At 43.9% G+C, this 20,902-nt stretch overlaps 1 protein-coding gene across 1 annotated transcript in view; it reads right to left on the bottom strand.

Moving 5' to 3' along the window:
* The window catches only part of FCHO2 (FCH and mu domain containing endocytic adaptor 2), a 187,504-nt gene that overhangs the window by 2,461 nt on the left and 164,141 nt on the right, over window positions 1–20,902 (bottom strand). The window contains exons 18-24 of the mRNA XM_040421467.1: window positions 20,234–20,349; window positions 12,939–13,068; window positions 12,338–12,449; window positions 8,671–8,826; window positions 5,724–5,856; window positions 2,032–2,231; window positions 176–240 (exon numbers count right to left, since the gene is read on the bottom strand). Coding sequence (XP_040277401.1) covers window positions 176–240; window positions 2,032–2,231; window positions 5,724–5,856; window positions 8,671–8,826; window positions 12,338–12,449; window positions 12,939–13,068; window positions 20,234–20,349 — 912 coding nt within the window. The remainder of the gene's footprint in view (window positions 1–175; window positions 241–2,031; window positions 2,232–5,723; window positions 5,857–8,670; window positions 8,827–12,337; window positions 12,450–12,938; window positions 13,069–20,233; window positions 20,350–20,902) is intronic.

Below are 20,902 nucleotides of genomic sequence, written 5' to 3' on the forward strand. Positions count from 1 at the left end.
CTATAACATTATACAAGAATGAAAAAAAATCCATTTAAACAAATTCATGTACTTTACACTATATGTATATAAAACAAGCGTGACACCATTGTACCTCACACCATATCAGTCTAGAATACTGTATGAAACTATGTAATAAAACATACACCCAACAGCTAAGAAATTCTGTACTCACCTCCGTTTTCTGACTTTTCTGAAATCACAGACATTTTCCAAAAGGCTTTCATTTGTTCTGCATTCCTAGAAGAGAAGCTTTCGTCATTAATACTGATAATTAAAATGCAAATCAATGCAAAAGAGGTGGCTACTGTTAGGGAGCCCTAGATGGCTGTCTTCCGGCACAGCTCAGTCCCATTGACGTGAATGGGGCTGAACTGCGATATCAAGCTCAACCACTGTACAATATATGGCGCTGTGCTTGGTAGGCTGAGAGAAGGTCGCAACCCTACAGCGAGCGCAGGTGCCTTCTCAAACAACTGATCGGCGAGGGTCCCAGGTTATCGGAACCCTACTGATCAGACACTGATGAGCCATAAGTAAAAAAGCCTTGGAAAAAACCTTTAAAGTGGATCTGTTAGGTTTCCTCTGCTGACGACAATGAATGAGAATGGACGATGACTCAGACACTAAATTGGTTTTATTGGCTTAAAGGGCTTCTGCAAGAATGGAGGGGGTGGGGGGGGGGGCACTTGGCCGGACCTGTAAAGGTAAACTTAATAACATGCTTGCTGGCGCTGGTTCCCTCCTCCTTCTCCTCCTGGCCTGTGATGCTCCGCTGAGCTCCCTTGCTAAAAACATCCGGTCTGACATCGCCTGCAGCGGTGACCGGCGGCTCTCCTTACATCATGACAAGTGGTCACATGATGCAAGGAGATCTGGTCTCGGCCACAGTCAGTGATTGGCTGCGGTGATGTCAAACTGGATGTTTACACTAAGGGAGTCCAGTGGAGCATCGCAGGCCAGGAGTGGGGAACCAGCGCCTGGAGGTAGGTAAGTAAGCTTCCCTTTACAGGTCCGGCCAAGTGGGAGGATCTGCCAAAAAATCGTCGTCCTTTGTTGATGGACAGAACTGCACTCCGCTTTCCTCACTGAAGTGAATACACCCTGCGTGGGATATATATTTAGCAGTTGTCTACGGACAGCTTTACATCTAGGCCCACAATCACCAAATACATGTCGTTTTCCAAAGGGAAGTCACAGACTATTCAAAGTTTAAGGGTGCAGTCACACGACCGCGCCGTGTTTTGCGGTCCGCAAATTGCAGATCCACAAAACACGGATGCCGTCTGTGTGCTTTCCGCAATTTGCGGAATGGATGGCCCATTATAGAAATGCCTATTCTTGTCAGGACATGCTCTATATTTTTTGCGGGGCCGTGGAACAGACGTGCGGATGTGGACAGCACACGGTGTGCTGTCCGCATCTTTTTGCAGCCCCATTGAAATTAATGGGTCCACACCCGTTCTGCAAAATTGCGGAACGGATGCGGACTCATTAAAACGGTCGTGTAAATGAGCCCTAAGATGACCTGTCACCATTAAATACTTGCATTCTTCATGAAATAACTATACTGGAGCATCTCTTCTTAGTATTTTGTGTTGTGTTGTTCCTCGGTTATTCCTCCTGGAATCACAGCTCTATACAACTTTGCAGTAACAGTATCATAAAGGGAAACATTTCCTGCACATAACAGTCTTTCATGGCTTTACTAATACTGTAACGTAATCAGCCATAGACAGACCATAGCCCAATAGTAAACTCTCGGAGAAGTCAAATACTTTTATCAGACCATATAACTGTTCAGGCAAGTTTTAAGACCATTGTAAAAGTTTATGATAAATCTGCTTTTGGAAGGATGCCTCTGCATGTAATAGCACTGTAGCCGACACAGAGCACACACTTTTAGCCTCAGTCATTTGAACTTGGGCCAATGATTGCTTTTGACGTTTATGCTGGCACATAGACCAAACACTGCAGACGCAGTGCGAATATAGGAGGAAGGACACCACTTGTATCCTGAAATGCACTCACCATACTGCAGTGGGAATAGACTGCAGGTTTGTGACCCCTCCATCCACCGAAACCACAACTTGGATATTCGATAAAGCACTGGGCACTGCCATAGACTCTGGGTTATATTTGTAATCTAGTCTAACATCAGTAGTGTTAGGATTACACTTCCAGTAAGTGGCGAGGTTGAGAGGAGTGGACTGGATCCCATTTGAGGACACCTGGAATGAGAAAACACATTTCTCAGATTCCTGACAAAGCAATTCACTCGAAACGCTTTAGGACACTTGGCGCTAGATCAAGGTGAAGGGTCGACGCAGAGATCCTAGAATAAGCTGCAAAACATTAGGCCCCTATAAATAGTACTGGACCCATTTATTTTAATGATATTAAGGGGCACCAGCCCATGGGTTCTCACAGATGGAAACTTTCAAATTTATCCAAGACTTTTGAAAAGTTTGGTAAACTTCAATAGAAGTGAATAAAAGCAAATACTGCATAATGTCAGACAGATTTGTTAGACTGTGCACTATTACATACTAAAATTTGAAGAGAAATGCAGTTTAGTGCAATCGGAGAAGTACCTACAAAATCTAGTCAACCCTCCTAGGCACCCCTTAACACAGATTTAATGGAGCCGGCAAATGGGCTGCCAAATGTTTTGAAAACTAGCAGGCGGAGAAATGGCAATCATGGGGCAGCATGTCAGTGCAGCACAGAGGACATTATCCTTCATGTAGTATAGTATATGTTCCTGTATCAGCTAAATATTAAAGGGTTGTTCCAGGGATAATGTTCATTTTAAGAATATGGGTCAGAAGAGCTTAAAAACTAAAAAAAAAAAAATTTAAATTATTTAAAAAATGTAAAAAAACTAAAAACTAACCCATTATTCTCCACCACCGATCCCCCCACTGCTGCCATTCTGATGCTGCTCTTCACTTCCTGGCCCCAGCTTGAAACATTGGAAATGCCTAAAAAAACATGCACAACCAATCGCTAGCTATAGTGGTGCCCCGCCACTCTGATTCCAGTAGGACCAGGAGGTGAAGAGCAGTGAGACTGATGCAGTGCCAGAACACACCTGTATCCTTAAAAAATGTAATATCCTTGGAAAACACCTTTAATTGAAGACCGTACAAAAAATAAAAATATATCAATGCAACTTCTAGTGGATCCAGTTCAGCCGCTGTACACTGAATTATCCCCGACTAGTACATAATGTATGTAAATATAAATATCTCAATATTAATATTAATTAGTAACTGGATCTTTCACAAACAGCACTGTCAAACCGCCCGGTACCATCAGTTCTTCTTTTGGCCAACTACATTTTATGCATAAAGTAAAAGGAAATACGATATGAAGATTAGAACAAGAAAGCTGAATATTCCTCTGAATAACCGCTGCTGACATGTGTCCCTGCAGCATGCCAGTGACAACGAATACAATGCTATTCTACCACAACGAGGGCACGTGTATAAAAGAAAATGGCGGCCACAGTTATGAGAACTGCTTTCCTGCACAATACTTATATCCTTGAAATGGGCCTCTAAGATTACAATTAGGCCTCATGCACACAAACGTTGTTCTGGTCCGCACCCGAGCCGCAGTTTTTGCGGCTCGGGTGCGGACCCATTCACTTCAACGGGGCCGCAAAAGATGAGGACAGCACTCCGTGTGCTGTCCGCATCCGTTGCTCAGTTCCGTGACCTCGCAAAAAAATATAACATGTCCTATTCTTGTCCGTTTTGCGGACAATAGGCATTTCTACAATGGGCCGCCTGTTCCGTTCCGCAAACTGCGGAAGGCACACGGGCGGCTTCCGTGTTTTGCGGATCTGCAATTTATGGACCGCAAAAAAACGGAACGGTCGTGTGCATGAGGCCTTGCTGTGGCCCTCCTACGTATCTGTGCTATTGACTGCTGGTAATAAAAACGTCAAGTGAAAGGAGTTATATCAGGATACAGAAAGGTGGTTGATGCCGTTTAGCTGCCAAGAGGCAAGGTACTAAGACAAGAAGATATGGTCATTAGCTATCCAATATCATGTTAATTAAAGGGGTTGTGCAAGAATACTCTCCTGCCCCATATCCGAAAAATGTCAGAGAGACGCCGCTGTGCGCTTGCAGGGACAGTTGCAAAGACAATTATGCGAGACCCTGCATGACATTCTCTTGGGCGTCACACTGTCCCAGCAAGCTTGCAGTGGCTTCGCTCCACAACTGTCCAGGGCAGTGGTGGGCAAACTTTTTTGTCAACTGAGCCAAATATCGCCAAAACCACGATTGAAATTTCTTTCAAGAGCCACATTTTTAAAACCTAAAATATTGCGTCAACAGTACCAGTGAGGACTATTAGGGCTCATGCACACGACCGTGTGCCCGCCATTGCCATATTGCAGGCCGCATACGGCGGGTCAGCAATACACGGGCACTGGCCGTGTGCAGCCCGCATCAAGGACCCTTCACTTCAATGGGTCCAGGATCCGGGATATGAGTGCTACAGAGTGCTTCCGTGGTGCTTCTGGCTGTGCCTCCGCACCGCAAAAAGGTAGCGCATGCACATGCCTTTTTGCGGTGCGGAGGCACAGCCAGAAGCACCACGGAAGCACTCTGTAGCACTCATATCCCGGATCCTGGACCCATTGAAGTGAATGGGTCCATGATGCGGGCTGCACACGGCCGTGTGCAGCCCGCATCATGGACCCATTCACTTCAGCATGCGCTACTTTTTTGCGGTGCGGGCAGTCGGATGCGGATCGCGAACCCCATTCAAGTGAATGGTTCCATGATCCTCATGCAGCTGCCCCATGGTCTGTGTCCGTGCATTGCGGACCGCTATTTGCGGTCCGCAGCACAGGCACGGCGCCTTTACATTCCTGGGCATGAGCCCAGAGTGTGTTTTTGAATACTTTTATATGTACTTTCTTTTATTTGGATCTTGATTATTATTTCATTTTATCTTTATCATTTTTTACTTTTATTAAACTTGTCTGCAGATGTGGATGTAATGTGGATGACGCACTTATGGGGGATATCTGTGGATGACGCACTTATGGGGATATCTGTGGATGACGCACTTATGGGGGATATCTGTGGATGACACATATATAGCATAAGATGCTATATATGTGCCCTCCACAGATATCCCCCATAAGTGCCCTCCACAGATATCCCCCATAAGTGCCCTCCAGTAAGTAAAGTAATGTATTAGTTGGGGGAAGGGAGGAGGCAGGGACACTTGCGGCGGGGCCGGTGCAGTGCCCGGCGCTGGGCACACACCGGGGGCAGCTCCTACCTTTCTGCTGCAGGACATTTCGCTCCTCCTGAGCACGGCCTCTTCACCCCTCCTCACATGGCCGGTTTTCTGCCGAAAGTCCGCCGCTGCCCGCCCTTCTGCTGCTGTGCGCAGCGTGACATCTCACCCTCCGTCATGCGCCTCCTGCCTGCTTCATTCATAAAGTGGAAGGAGCAGACAGACGGGGCAGGAGGCGCATGACGGACATTTTGCAAGCAGCTTGAGTGGCGCGATATGGCTGCGCGGCCGCCCACCCGCCAGCCCGAACCAAAGAGCCGCATTCAAGGATCAAAAGAGACGCTTGTGGCTCGCGAGCCGCACTTTGCCGACCACTGGTCCAGGGGTACAAAATACTTCAGGTGTTGCCACATTGCATGACCATCAGAAGGCATATGAGTGACAAAGTACTGTACCTGATACTTTAAGATGTCTACATTATAATAAGAAGCAGAGGGGTTCTGCTCGGAAGACTTCTTGAGGTAGGCAGTAACTGCTTGCATATTCATCCAGAAGTCTTTGCAGTTGCTGTCATTTTGTGATGGATCGCTGCAAGAAATATATTTGGTCAGAATGTTTAACAGAGAAAAATATTTCTGCAAAAAGAAATAATAGAGTCACCAGCGAGCTTGAAAGCCAGAACCCACTTAAGGTAAGGTAATAGTGCCACGGTGCCGCTTTGTGTTCTTATATTTTCTAGGGCAGTGATGGCTAACCTTGGCACTCCAGCTGTGGTGAAACTACAACTCCCAGCATGCTCAATTTATTTCTATAGAGTTCTGAGAGCAGCCAAGCAAGGGGGGCATCTTGGGAGTTGTAGTTTTACCACAGCTGGAGTGCCAAGGTTAGCCATCACTGCTCTAGGGGATCTGCTCCCGGGATGTGATAACCTTGCCTCTCATCACACAGCAGAAATAATATAAAGTCACTACACACACACATATATATATATATATATATATACACCGTAAGTATACCAATCAGAATACATGAAAAATGCACATTGCATAACTGTCGTTTTCATCAGTGAGGGGTTGGCCAGTCTCTTAAAATACCATAGCTTGGGGGCACTATCATAAGGAACACACGGCCTCATGATTCCTTACCAGAGTATCACCCTTCAGCGTCCCCTCTGCACATGGATGCCGTCTGTAAACAGTGGACAAGGCAATCAAGATGGTGGCAGACAGATTATTTACCCATGTGACCGCTGCCCAGGATGCATCCTATTCTGCGCTTGTTCTGAAGGCATTCAGATACATGCAGCAGAATCTTCGATATCTGTGCATGCTCTAAATATGTTCAGTGCAAGCACAGAATCGGATGCACCCTGGGCACTGGTCACGTGGGTAAATCAGGTGTCCACAGCATCCATGGCAATTAAGATGGCGCCAGCTGCAGCGTCCACTGTTTACAAACAGTGTCCATGGGCAGCAGGGGACACTAAACCAGGGCGCTCTGGTAAACTATGCTATTGCCCGCAAAGTTATGGTGTGTTAGATGTTCTTTTAGAAAGTAGCCTACCGCTTTAGGGTCCATTCACACGACCATGTTTTGCGGACCACAAACCGTGGATCCACAAATCTCTAGTACCGGCTGTGTGCATGTTGCATCGCAGTGCCGACCCACTGACTTCAATGGATATGCAATCCGCTAGATGAGAGGATAAAAATAGGACATGTCTTCTCTTTTGTGGTGTGGCTTCATGGACTTGTAAGCACATAGAAGGGCCGCAAAACGGACACAGTTGTCTGAATGGACCTTTAACAAGACTGTCAGGTATATTAGAGGGAGTGTAGAATTAAAGCAAAAAAAAAAACTTTTTTCCAAAGCATCCTGTGTTGCAAGTTTATTCAGCACAAAATCCAGATTGTAAAAAGGATAAGAGAAAATGGCTAAAACAATAAGTTCAATGACACATTTCAATTCAATTTCACATATGCTCCTTCCTCAGATGTAGGACAAATGGATTAGCCATTTTTATCCTCTTTAAATGAACAAATGACAAATGTTACTGAATCTTTTTTCCCCATAAAACTATATCAATCTCCTAAGCTTCTCCTGCTCTGTAATACTATCATATGAAACCTTCAGCTCAAACACGTCAATGCGGACATGGTCAATGTGGACATGGTCAATGTGGACATGGTCAATGTGGACATGGTCAATGGGACAGGTCCCCTTTAAAATGTGGACTTTATGCTGAATATACTCGCAACATTTTAGAGGAAGTGCTGGAAAAAGCTCCATTTTTGCTTTTCTTCTACACTGAATCTTTTTCCCACTTCTGGATCCTGAGAGGCTTCTCCAGTGGCATGGACTACAGAGTCCAGCTAGCAAGCCTCATACTCCATGCTACAGTGCAGGGATGGACAACCAGAGGCTCTAGGCTGTTGCAAAACTACAATTCCCAGCATGCCCGGACTGCTTACAGCTATCAGCCTACGGCAGGGCATGCTGGGAGTGGTAGTTTTACAACAGCTGGAGAGCCTCAGGTTGTCCATGCCTGCTATAGTGCATACGCACGTTATGGTTGTTGTGACTTATCACAACACAAGCAGGTGAGCGACCTATTACCTTGCAACATCCCTTTGTATGTTGGGTGTCGTCCTATGTCTGCGCTTTTTTTTTTGTTTTTTTTTCCTAGCCAACTCAATGTATATTAGAGGGGCTGTGATCCTTCCTTGAGAAACACAATATCCAGGTCACTGTTAATAATGTAGATTGTTCATTCAGGGATAGATCAAGGGTGGATTTTACTTTTCTCTGGATCAAAAGAGCTTTGTGTTTTTTAATGAGAGGTGTTCATGCACCTTGCAGTCTCGCTCAGGTCTATGGCAGGGCCACTGATATCCACTTTGAGATGCCTATTATGGAATACCATAAGGACTCTATATCTTAAAGCATAGAATCTTTTACACAATATAATAGTATTTAATAGTATTGGGTGTGGTGGATAAAACAAGGACATTAAGGGCTCTTTCAGTTGAACGTGTCCTGTGCGGGAATCATGCTCCGCGTGTGAGCGCCATTCCCCCTTCTGGACACTGCTCGTTTCTCAGAAGCGCACGGTATTAAACTGATTTCTAATGCTGTGTGTCTCTGCATGGCCTTACTGTGGCAGGATCATACTGACAGCATTATCTCAGTATGATTCTGTAGCAGTATGGTCATGCAGTGACACAGCATTAAAAAGGATTATAATGCTGTACACTCCTGAGAAACCAGCAATATCCATAACGGGGAACGCTCACACACAGATTGTGATTCCCGCACAGGACGTGTCCATCTGAAAGAGCTGTAACTGAAATGCGCGTACAATGAACACTAAGCAACGTGCTTACAAGGCTCTGTAACCCATACCTGTATAGCAGCTGTGTATTTGGTAGAATTTGCTCGAGCTTGCTAGTGTTTTTCAACCTGAAGCAGAGCACTGCTGGAGATGGGTTGCTTGTGAACACTTTAATGATCCCAGTTGGAAATGACACGGTCATATCTCCAGTTATCTTCACAATGCACCTGGGGGGGGGGGTCACACAAAGACAGAGGAAAACTCAATTGCTTTAGGTAGTCTTACATTTTACTTTTATATAACAAAAAAGTTAAAAGAATGAACATTTATACCAAGCCTAATCTAACATTTTTGGGTTGCATACCCAATATACATGTGTGTACTGGACCCTTCTCTAATTACAGAAGGATCCAAAGACAATATCAAGTAGGTCAGCAACATACCATGCATTGCACAAATACAGAACCAGCAAATAACCAGGGGCTGTGACCAGGGCTGGAGAATTCATTACTGTCTTGTATAAAAGCATAGTAAACCACCAGCCAAGATGAAAGACAATGTAAAACACATGAGGTTTATGATGAACTATAGGGGGAATTTTCATATATGTCTTAAAGAAAAAAAAAAAAAAAAAAGAAGCTCTCTCTGTGTACACACTAACAGAGAATGCTATCAATCACTGATAACACCTCTCCGTGTACAGCTATCAGTGACTGACAGCTATCTATATATACAGATTTAGGCCTCATGCACACGACCGTTGTGTGTTTTGCAGTCTGCAAATTGCGGATCCGCAAAACACGGATGGCGTCTGTGTGCGTTCTGCAATTTGCGGAATGGCACGGACAGCCATTGATATAACATTGATATAACTGCTTATTCTCGTCCGCAGACCACGGAACAGAGCAACAGATGCGGACAGCACACAGAGTTCTGTCTGCATCTTTTGCGGCCACATTGAAGTGAATGGGTCCGCATCCAAGCCGCAAAAACTGCGGCTCAGATGCGGACCAAAACAATGGTCGTGTGCATGAGGCCTTACACAGAGAATGCCATTGATCACTAATAACACCTCTCTGTGTATAGCTATCTGTGACTGACAGCTATCTCTGTATACACACTTACACAGAGAATGCAATCAATCACTGATAACACCTCCCCTGTGAACAATGAAATCCTAAATGGCAGAGATTTAATGTATAAATGACAGTCTGCTCAGCATTGCCCGCTCTATAACATGCTACCTGCAGATCGCATTTCATGGTGACCGGTCCTCTTATTGAATTCTAACCATGGGACGGACATTGCAGACTTGTCAAATAGGTTCCACATGCTTTATCAGCCTCCCAAATATCATTCACGATTTTAATTTTCCAACTGGAGACTGTGCAGCCACATTCACATGCTCAGCTTCGTTTTGTAACGCACCCAATAGTGATCTAGCAGGTTTTCATCTGATTAATATGAGGAAACAGGCCATCTTTGGGGTAACAGATTCTGTAAAATGTGGCCAAATGCCCTACGACTCCTGCAATTTCTCATCACATGTGATCAATTACCAGATTGTGCAAGCACTACATACTCCGAATAGACATAAATGATGTGTCCTGTCAAATCATTGACAAGCAAAAGACTCAGATACCACTTTATGGCACATTAAAGGGCTTTTCCAAGAGTTTGATACTGATGACCTATCCTCAGTATAGAACATCAATATCAGATCGTTGGGGGTCCGACTCCTGGCACTCCCGCCTGAAGAGCTTTTTCTAGGCCAGTGACGTCCCGTTCATCGGTCCCAAGGCCTAGGCGCAGCTCAATCCCATTGAAATGAATAAGGCAGAGCTGTGATACCAAGCTCAGTCACTATCAAATGGATGGCGCTGTGCTTGGTACGCTTTAAAGCAGGCATCCTCAAACTGCAGCCCTCCAGCTATTGTAAAACTACAACTCCCACAATGCCCTCCTGTAGACTGTTCGGCATGCTGTGAGTTGTAGTTTTGCAACAGCTGGAGGGCCGCAGTTTGAGGATGCCTGCTGTAAAGGGTCTGTGCCGATCACCGGAGCACTGCGGCATCCTCAAACAGCTGATTGGTGGGAGTTCTGGGTGTCGGACCCCTGCCAATCTGATATTGATCATCTATTTCAAAATCTCAGAAAGCCCCTTTAACTACAGGAAGAATACACATGGTGAAAGCTACCCAATGTCTGAGGCAGCGTCCTTTATTTTATGATATATGGGATGCCAGGATTGGGTCAGCTACAGAGAGATAACCTTTAGAAGTAGGACAAAGTGTTACAAGCCCGGCAAACATGAATTAATGGAGCTGACTTTACAACATGCATAATGAATCAGATAACAAATGGACTGAAATGCAAAACGATCTACACTGATCACGGAGAATAGGCTTACATGACACATGCCCGGCAATGAGCCCGCTTCATAAGATTGCTGAAGGGTTCCCAGTAAAGCATATGTCTATATAACAAATGCCGTAAATGTAAGGGATTATCAGATTAGAAATTAATTATGCTATTGTTATTCCTCACATGCATAGGATACAGGTAAAAGATGTATTGTGTTAGTTTTACAGTTGGGTGGACATGTAAATAAGGGGTTAAGAAAAAAAAAAAAAAAAAGGACAAACTACATCCTGAGAAGCTTATTTGCATGATTCAAAGCATATGAACTAATGGATAAAATGAAAATAAGATCGCTTTTGCATGTCCATTCTCAGGTTGCCACTTTCGGATAGCAGTATGTTGTACTAAGGAAATGATTGACCAGTACAAACACTGCTACATTCTCTCTCACAACACAGGGTTTAGGCTAATCCCCATATCTGAAAATTAATATTTAAAGTTAAAATCTGATCATGGCTGTTGATGACTTTTGTACTGCTTTTGGTTCTTTATAGACAGAGAACACCATACCCAGTCACGTGAAATCACATAGACTGCAAAAGATCAAAGTCATTTTAGGTCACACACAAACAAACGGGTCTCTAAGTGCCAACGTCGGGCAGTAAAACCCCAATCTGGTGATTACAACTGGTTCTGAATTTTGTGGAGAAAAATCAGTCGTTTGGAACCAGGATTTACAAATCACATGTACTGAAATATAATATTACAGATATAGTGAAGCTACACTACAAATTACACTTGCCATTCCTCCACCTCTCTAGTTGGTAGAGTACACTGTAGAGGCTGGCTGCTTGAAACAATGCTGATGCTGCTGTAATCACAGGTCTGTGAATTAGTAAGTTGACTCTACTTTCACATGAACAGCTTGGCATTTCCTGTTTGGGTAATATATTTAAAGTTCTAGGAAGGAAGAAATAAAGGATTGCAGTAATTCAAGTCGCTTTCATCACTGCCCCATACTGAAAGGCAAGGAGTGTGCTGCCTGCAAGTGAATGAAGTCACCAAACTTCAAAGATTGCTTTCTTTTAGTACTTTAGATTAGAAGCTTGAATTTAGGTTGCATAGCCTAAGTGGATTGCCTGAGTTACGCTTTGACCTATGGTTGCAATCCACATACTCACACCAGGGTTACTGGTTATAAGAGGCTTTCGTGCAGAAATACTGTTGTAACAATGTTTCAGTACTGCCTATACTATGGCATTTCAGGTTCTCAGGTTAGGTCTGAAAATAAGAGCAGTGATCTGGTTGGTTTCTATGGGCATCATCAGAACAAATTTTATACGATCCCCGGTATTCCAGTTAACCCATCACACTTACTTTGCTGGGTCAGAACCTTTGAAGTAGGCGTTCACAGATTCAGAAAGCGCCACAGCAACAGGTAGTGTGTCTTGACTTCCTAAGGTAACAGGGCTGGGGCCACGAGATATACCTGGAATTCAATAGTCATAATGGAAATATGGAGTTAATAAACATGAAAAACATTTTGAAGGAACCAGGACATTTCTTGAATGGGTTATCTCATTAAGACAACGTATCCCCTATTCATAGAAGGCTGGGGATCTCGTCAATCAGGAAAACATTCCTATTGAATGAAGCAGTGGTCACACATGCATGCTGCTGCACTATTCAGCTCTATGGGATTGCTGGAAATAGATGAGCTAGTACTCAGCTATCCCCTATCCCTTTTCCAGTGGCAGAACCATTACAATCCAAAATATAGCAAACATTCATAAATGGTAAGCTATCATGTTCATATGAAACTTTTAGTGTTGGAAGATTTATGCACACAGAAAAATATTAGATGTGCAGAACACCACACATTTAGTCAAGATTGCTTAAAAGGGCAAAACATTGTTTTCCACGGAAAAATCCACAGGAAACATTAGAAAGAAGAGTAAAATGTGTACATAGTACTTACCCAAGGTAGGGGTGTTTGCTGCACTAATTGAAGTGGACGAGGAGATAGAGGATGAACTTTCGGCACGAGGTAAAGAAGCGGAGGGAGGTGGACTAGTGTTAGATGTAACTGGAGGGCTGAACGGCCTTGGCTTGTAAGAAATATAACATAATATAAATAGTTAAGATTTCATTGCATGATTAACTGTGCTTTATATTAAAGGGGTTTTCTCTGAGGCCAGTGACTGGCTGCAGCATGGAGTAGTAAGGCATGTCATTGATGCAATGTTTGAGACAGACTGCTGAAAGCACTGGAGTGACAGGGCTGGAACATCAGGGGATTCAGTAGATAAGTAGGTAAAGATCGACCGATTATCGGTTTTACCGATATTATCGGCCAATATTCAGGATTTTGAACGTTATCGCCATCTATTTTGCCGATATACCGATAACGTATGGGGGAACAAGGATCGTGCTGCTGGTGTTCCCTCAGCAGCGAAGGGGAGAAGGAAGCAGTGTCTCCCTCCCCCCTGTGCCGCTGCAGCCATCAATGAGAGGAGGGAGAACAAGAGGAGGGGAGGGGCTGTGGCCACTGCGTCACCAATGAAGATAACGCTCTCATTAATTCATATACAGGAGGTGGGAGCTGGCTGTAGAATCACATAGCCGGCTCCCGACCTCTATGAGCGGTAGCTGCGTTCCGCGGCAGTTAACCCCTCAGGTGCGCACCTGAGAGGTTAACTGCTGCGGATCGCAGCTACCGCTCATAGAGGTCGGGAGCCGGCTATGTGATTCTACAGCCAGCTCCCACCTCCTGTATATGAATTAATGAGAGCGTTATCTTCATTGGTGGCGCAGTGCACCCCCCCCCCCCACCCCAGTATTAAAGACATTGGTGGCGCAGTGCGCAGGAGGCGGGGCTGAATCATTTGAGCACTGCTTTGTAACATCCCCTGTGCTCTGCACACTCCCCCCTCCCCTTGATTGACAGGGCTAGAAATCAGGATGCTGAGAGCAGAGCTGTGTCCTTGCATATACATATCATATACTCTATGTACTATAGCTTCACCACACTGAGATCTGCTCAGAAGGCTAATATACATATTACTGCTTTATTCCACAAGCACAATATATAATTATAAACACACCAGTAATATGTGTCAGCTTATAAGCATAGAAAAAACAGCCTTCTCTATGTGGCAATGCTATAGTTTTGGGATAAGCGCATGGTTTTGCATGTGGAGATCCCAGGTTTAAATCCTGGGAGAGATTTACATAAACTTTTCTCGCATTTAACCCATATAAAAAAAAATATATATTATTATTATTATTAATAATATATATTTATATTAACCACTTAAGGACCACAGGTTTATACCCCCCTAAAGACCAGGCCCTTTTTTACAAATCGGCACTACACTACTTTCACCGTTTATTGCTCGGTCATGCAACTTACCACCCAAATGAATTTTACCTCCTTTTCTTCTCACTAATAGAGCTTTCATTTGGTGGTATTTCATTGCTGCTGACATTTTTACTTTTTTTGTTATTAATCGAAATTTAACGATTTTTTTTGCAAAAAAATGACATTTTTCACTTTCAGTTGTAAAATTTTGCAAAAAAAACGAGATCCATATAGAAATTTTGCTCTAAATTTATAGTTCTACATGTCTTTGATAAAAAAAAAATGTTTGGGTAAAAAAAAAATGGTTTGGGTAAAAGTTATAGCGTTTACAAACTATGGTACAAAAATGTGAATTTCCGCTTTTTGAAGCAGCTCTGACTTTCTGAGCACCTGTCACGTTTCCTGAGGTTCTACAATGGCCAGACAGTACAAACACCCCACAAATGACCCCATTTCGGAAAGTACACACCCTAAGGTATTCGCTGATGGGCATAGTGAGTTCATAGAACTTTTTATTTTTTGTCACAAGTTAGTGGAAAATGATGATTTTTTTTTTTTTTTTTTTTTTTCATACAAAGTCTCATATTCCACTAACTTGTGACAAAAAATAAAAACTTCCATGAACTCACTATGCCCATCAGCGAATACCTTGGGGTCTCTTCTTTCCAAAATGGGGTCACTTGTGGGGTAGTTATACTGCCCTGGCATTCTAGGGGCCCGAATGTGTGGTAAGGAATTTGAAATCAAATTCTGCAAAAAATGACCAGTGAAATCCGAAAGGTGCTCTTTGGAATATGGGCCCCTTTGCCCACCTAGGCTGCAAAAACGTGTCACACATCTGGTATCTCTGTATTCAGGAGAAGTTGGGGAATGTGTTTTGGGGTGTCTTTTTACATATACCCATGCTGGGTGAGATAAATATCTTGGTCAAATGCCAACTTTGTATAAAAAAATGGGAAAAGTTGTCTTTTGCCAAGATATTTCTCTCACCCAGCATGGGTATATGTAAAATGACACCCCAAAACACATTCCCCACCTTCTCCTGAGTACGGCAATACCAGATGTGTGACACTTTTTTGCAGCCTAGGTGGGCAAAGGGGCCCATATTCGAAAGAGCACCTTTCGGATTTCACAGGTCATTTTTTACAGAATTTGATTTCAAACTCCTTACCACACATTCGGGCCCCTAGAATGCCAGGGCAGTATAACTACCCCACAAGTGACCCCATTTTGGAAAGAAGACACCCCAAGGTATTCCGTGAGGGGCATGGCAAGTTCCTAGAATTTTTTATTTTTTGTCACAAGTTAGTGGAAAATGATGATTTTTTTTTTTTTTTTTTTTTTCATACAAAGTCTCATATTCCACTAACTTGTGACAAAAAATAAAAACTTCCATGAACTCACTATGCCCATCAGCGAATACCTTGGGGTCTCTTCTTTCCAAAATGGGGTCACTTGTGGGGTAGTTATACTGCCCTGGCATTCTAGGGGCCCGAATGTGTGGTAAGGAATTTGAAATCAAATTCTGCAAAAAATGACCAGTGAAATCCGAAAGGTGCTCTTTGGAATATGGGCCCCTTTGCCCACCTAGGCTGCAAAAACGTGTCACACATCTGGTATCTCCGTATTCAGGAGAAGTTGGGGAATGTGTTTTGGGGTGTCTTTTTACATATACCCATGCTGGGTGAGATAAATATCTTGGTCAAATGCCAACTTTGTATAAAAAAATGGGAAAAGTTGTCTTTTGCCAAGATATTTCTCTCACCCAGCATGGGTATATGTAAAATGACACCCCAAAACACATTCCCCACCTTCTCCTGAGTACGGGGATACCAGATGTGTGACACGTTTTTGCAGCCTAGGTGGGCAAAGGGGCCCATATTCCAAAGAGCACCTTTCGGATTTCACAGGTCATTTTTTACAGAATTTGATTTCAAACTCCTTACCACACATTTGGGCCCCTAGAATGCCAGGGCAGTATAACTACCCCACAAGTGACCCCATTTTGGAAAGAAGAGACCCCAAGGTATTCGCTGATGGGCATAGTGAGTTCATGGAAGTTTTTATTTTTTGTCACAAGTTAGTGGAATATGAGACTTTGTATGAAAAAAAAAAAAAAAAAAAAAGCAGCATTTTCCACTAACTTGTGACAAAAAATAAAAAATTCTAGGAACTCGCCATGCCCCTCACGGAATACCTTGGGGTGTCTTCTTTCCAAAATGGGGTCACTTGTTGGGTAGTTATACTGCCCTGGCATTTTCCAGGGGCCCTAATGTGTGGTAAGTAGGTAAATGATCTGTGAAATCCTAAAGGTGCTCTTTGGAATGTGGGCCCCTTTGCCCACCTAGGCTGCAAAAAAGTGTCACACATGTGGTATCGCCGTATTCAGGAGAAGTTGGGGAATGTGTTTTGGGGTGTCATTTTACATATACCCATGCTGGGTGAGAGAAATATCTTGGCAAAAGACAACTTTTCCCATTTTTTTATACAAAGTTGGCATTTGACCAAGATATTTCTCTCACCCAGCATGGGTATATGTAAAATGACACCCCAAAACACATTCCCCAACTTCTCCTGAGTACGGCGATACCAGATGTGTGACACTTTTTTGCAGCCTAGATGCGCAAAGGTGCCCAAATTCCTTTTAGGAGGGCATTTTTAGACATTTGGATACCAGACTTCTTCTCACACTTTGGGGCCCCTAGAATGCCAGGGCAGTATAAATACCCCACATGTGACCCCATTTTGGAAAGAAGACACCCCAAGGTATTCAATGAGGGGCATGGCGAGTTCATAGAAAAAAAATTTTTTTGGCACAAGTTAGCGGAAATTGATATTTTTAATTTTTTTCTCACAAAGTCTCCCGTTCCGCTAACTTGGGACAAAAATTTCAATCTTTCATGGACTCAATATGCCCCTCACGGAATACCTGGGGGTGTCTTCTTTCCGAAATGGGGTCACATGTGGGGTATTTATACTGCCCTGGCATTCTAGGGGCCCTAAAGCGTGAGAAGAAGTCTGGAATATAAATGTCTAAAAAATTTTACGCATTTGGTTTCCGTGAGGGGTGTGGTGAGTTCATGTGAGATTTTATTTTTTGACACAAGTTAGTGGAATATGAGACTTTGTAAGAAAAAAAAAAAAATAATTCCGCTAACTTGGGCCAAAAAAATGTCTGAATGGAGCCTTACAGAGGGGTGATCAATGACAGGGGGGTGATCAATGACAGGGGGGTGATCAATGACAGGGGGGGTGATCAATGACAGGGGGGTGATCAGGGAGTCTATATGGGGTGATCACCACAGTCATTGATCATGCCCCTGTAAGGCTTCATTCAGACGTCCGTATGCGTTTTGCGGATCCGATCCATCTATCAGTGGATCCGTAAAAATCATGCGGACGTCTGAATGGAGCTTTACAGGGGGGTAATCAATGACAGGGGGGTAATCAATGACAGGGGGGTGATCAGGGAGTCTATATGGGGTGATCACCACAGTCATTGATCACGCCCCTGTAAGGCTTCATTCAGACGTCCGGATGCGTTTTGCGGATCCGATCCATCTATCAGTGCATCCGTAAAAATCATGCGGACATCTGAATGGAGCTTTACAGGGGGGTAATCAATGACAGGGGGGTGATCAGGGAGTCTATATGGGGTGATCACCACAGTCATTGATCATGCCCCTGTAAGGCTTCATTCAGACGTCCGGATGCGTTTTGCGGATCCGATCCATCTATCAGCGGATCCGTAAAAATCATGCGGACGTCTGAATGGAGCTTTACAGGGGGGTAATCAATGACAGGGGGGTGATCAGGGAGTCTATATGGGGTGATCACCACAGTCATTGATCACGCGCCTGTAAGGCTTCATTCAGACGTCCGGATGCGTTTTGCGGATCCGATCCATCTATCAGTGGATCCGTAAAAATCATGCGGACGTCTGAATGGAGCTTTACAGGGGGGTAATCAATGACAGGGGGGTAATCAATGACAGGGGGGTGATCAGGGAGTCTATATGGGGTGATCACCACAGTCATTGATCACGCCCCTGTAAGGCTTCATTCAGACGTCCGGATGCGTTTTGCGGATCCGATCCATCTATCAGTGCATCCGTAAAAATCATGCGGACATCTGAATGGAGCTTTACAGGGGGGTAATCAATGACAGGGGGGTGATCACCACAGTCATTGATCATGCCCCTGTAAGGCTTCATTCAGACGTCCAGATGCGTTTTGCGGATCCGATCCATCTATCAGTGCATCCGTAAAAATCATGCGGACATCTGAATGGAGCTTTACAGGGGGGTAATCAATGACAAGGGGGTGATCAGGGAGTCTATATGGGGTGATCACCACAGTCATTGATCATGCCCCTGTAAGGCTTCATTCAGACGTCCGGATGCGTTTTGCGGATCGGATCCATCTATCAGTGCATCCGTAAAAATCATGCGGACATCTGAATGGAGCTTTACAGGGGGGTGATCAGGGAGTCTATATGGGGTGATCACCACAGTCATTGATCATGCCCCTGTAAGGCTTCATTCAGACGTCCGGATGCGTTTTGCGGATCGGATCCATCTATCAGTGCATCCGTAAAAATCATGCGGACGTCTGAATGGAGCTTTACAGGGGGGTAATCAATGACAGGGGTGTAATCAATGACAGGGGGGTGATCAGGGAGTCTATATGGGGTGATCACCACAGTCATTGATCACGCCCCTGTAAGGCTTCATTCAGACGTCCGGATGCGTTTTGCGGATCGGATCCATCTATCAGTGGATCCGTAAAAATCATGCGGACGTCTGAATGGAGCTTTACAGGGGGTTGATCAATGACAGGGGGGTAATCAATGACAGGGGGGTGATCAGGGAGTCTATATGGGGTGATCAGGGGCTAATAAGGGGTTAATAAGTGACGGGGGGGGGGGTGTAGTGTAGTGTAGTGGTGCTTGGTGCTACTTTACTGAGCTACCTGTGTCCTCTGGTGGTCGATCCAAACAAAGGGGACCACCAGAGGACCAGGTAGCAGGTATATTAGACGCTGTTATCAAAACAGCGTCTAATATACCTGTTAGGGGTTAAAAAAAACACATCTCCAGCCTGCCAGCGAACGATCGCCGCTGGCAGGCTGGAGATCAACTCTCTTACCTTCCGTTCCTGTGAGCGCGCGCGCCTGTGTGCGCGCGTTCACAGGAAATCCCGGCTCACGCGAGATGACGCCTATTGGCGTTAGTGTGACCTGGGAGCGCCGCAGAAATGACGCCTTTCGGCGTTAGCGTGACGGTAAGTGGTTAACAATAAAATACCTTTCTATATTGAGAATAGTGGGTTTTTTTTGCTTAGAAACCTGAAAACTATTACTGGTTTATTCACAGGCACAATACATGATTATATAGAAACCAGCAATATTTATTAGCTTTTTGAGCCTAAATTCATTATTCTTAATATGACAAGGATATAGACTTGTATTATGGGTTAAATGTATATTAAATGTATACTAGCTTTCTGAGTAGATCTCAGTGTGGTGAAGCTATACTACATAGTGTATATGATATGTAGATGCTAGGACACATCACTGCCCTCAGCCTGCTGACTAATCTGTGTTTTTATTCATATGCAGAGCACAGGGGGTGTTAGAAAAGCAGTGCTCAAAGGATTCAGCCCTGCCTCCTGCTGCTTGGGCTTCTAATTTGCATGTGGATAAAAACAGATTTCTCTGCAGCTGTTTAGCATACAGACAAAAGAAAGGAGTTGTCTTAATCAGCATGATGAGCCCTACCAGCCAGTATGTCTAATTTAATAGGGTTGATCCTGGGGACAAAGAGGTGTCTGTTTTTGGGTGTTTTGTTAAAGCGGCTATCTACTGCAACCTCCATTGATTCTACAATATGCACTTCAAGAAAAATATACTTACCAGTTCATTTATGCCCATCAGCTTGCTGGCAGACAGCTTTGGTCTTGATGGAGGTCTTGGTGGGGGTACTATTGTGCCAACAGAAAGTGGTGTAGTGGGGCGTGCAGGTGGCGATACTGGTTTAAAACAAAATGTCACTTTTGAGTTACTTAGCTTTATACATGATGAATCCAAAATAACATACTGTACCTTGGAGAAAGATGCTGAAAGAAACTAATGTCACCAGCCATTTGTAAACCAAGGATAATGAATGAAGACCAATAAGTAACTGGGGAAACACCATTTTCATTTTTGCAATGGTATTAATGAGAGACATAGGGCTGCCCTGTGTGCCCTACTTTACTACAGAAAACCAGGCAGAATAAAAATAAGCAAAATGAGCAAAAAAAAAAAAAAAAAATGTAAAAATTATGGCTATTTCTATTTTTTCCCCGCTTGAGTTCAAATAGGCTAATATAGAGAAAATAGAGACTCCATCATAGAAGATTCTGGTCTAGATGGAGGGTGGTCTTTTGGATATGTTTTAATGCATATACAAAAATAAAATTTCATTCTCTGGTCAAATGAAATGTACAGGACATCAATGCCACTTGATGGCGTTTTCTATAAAACTGTGCCAAGCGTAATCTTGAACCGATAGTTAAAGGGTAAAGTTAAGCAAACACCCGA

This window comes from Bufo bufo, chromosome 2 (assembly GCF_905171765.1).
Source record: "Bufo bufo chromosome 2, aBufBuf1.1, whole genome shotgun sequence".
Taxonomy (NCBI): Eukaryota; Metazoa; Chordata; class Amphibia; order Anura; family Bufonidae; genus Bufo; species Bufo bufo.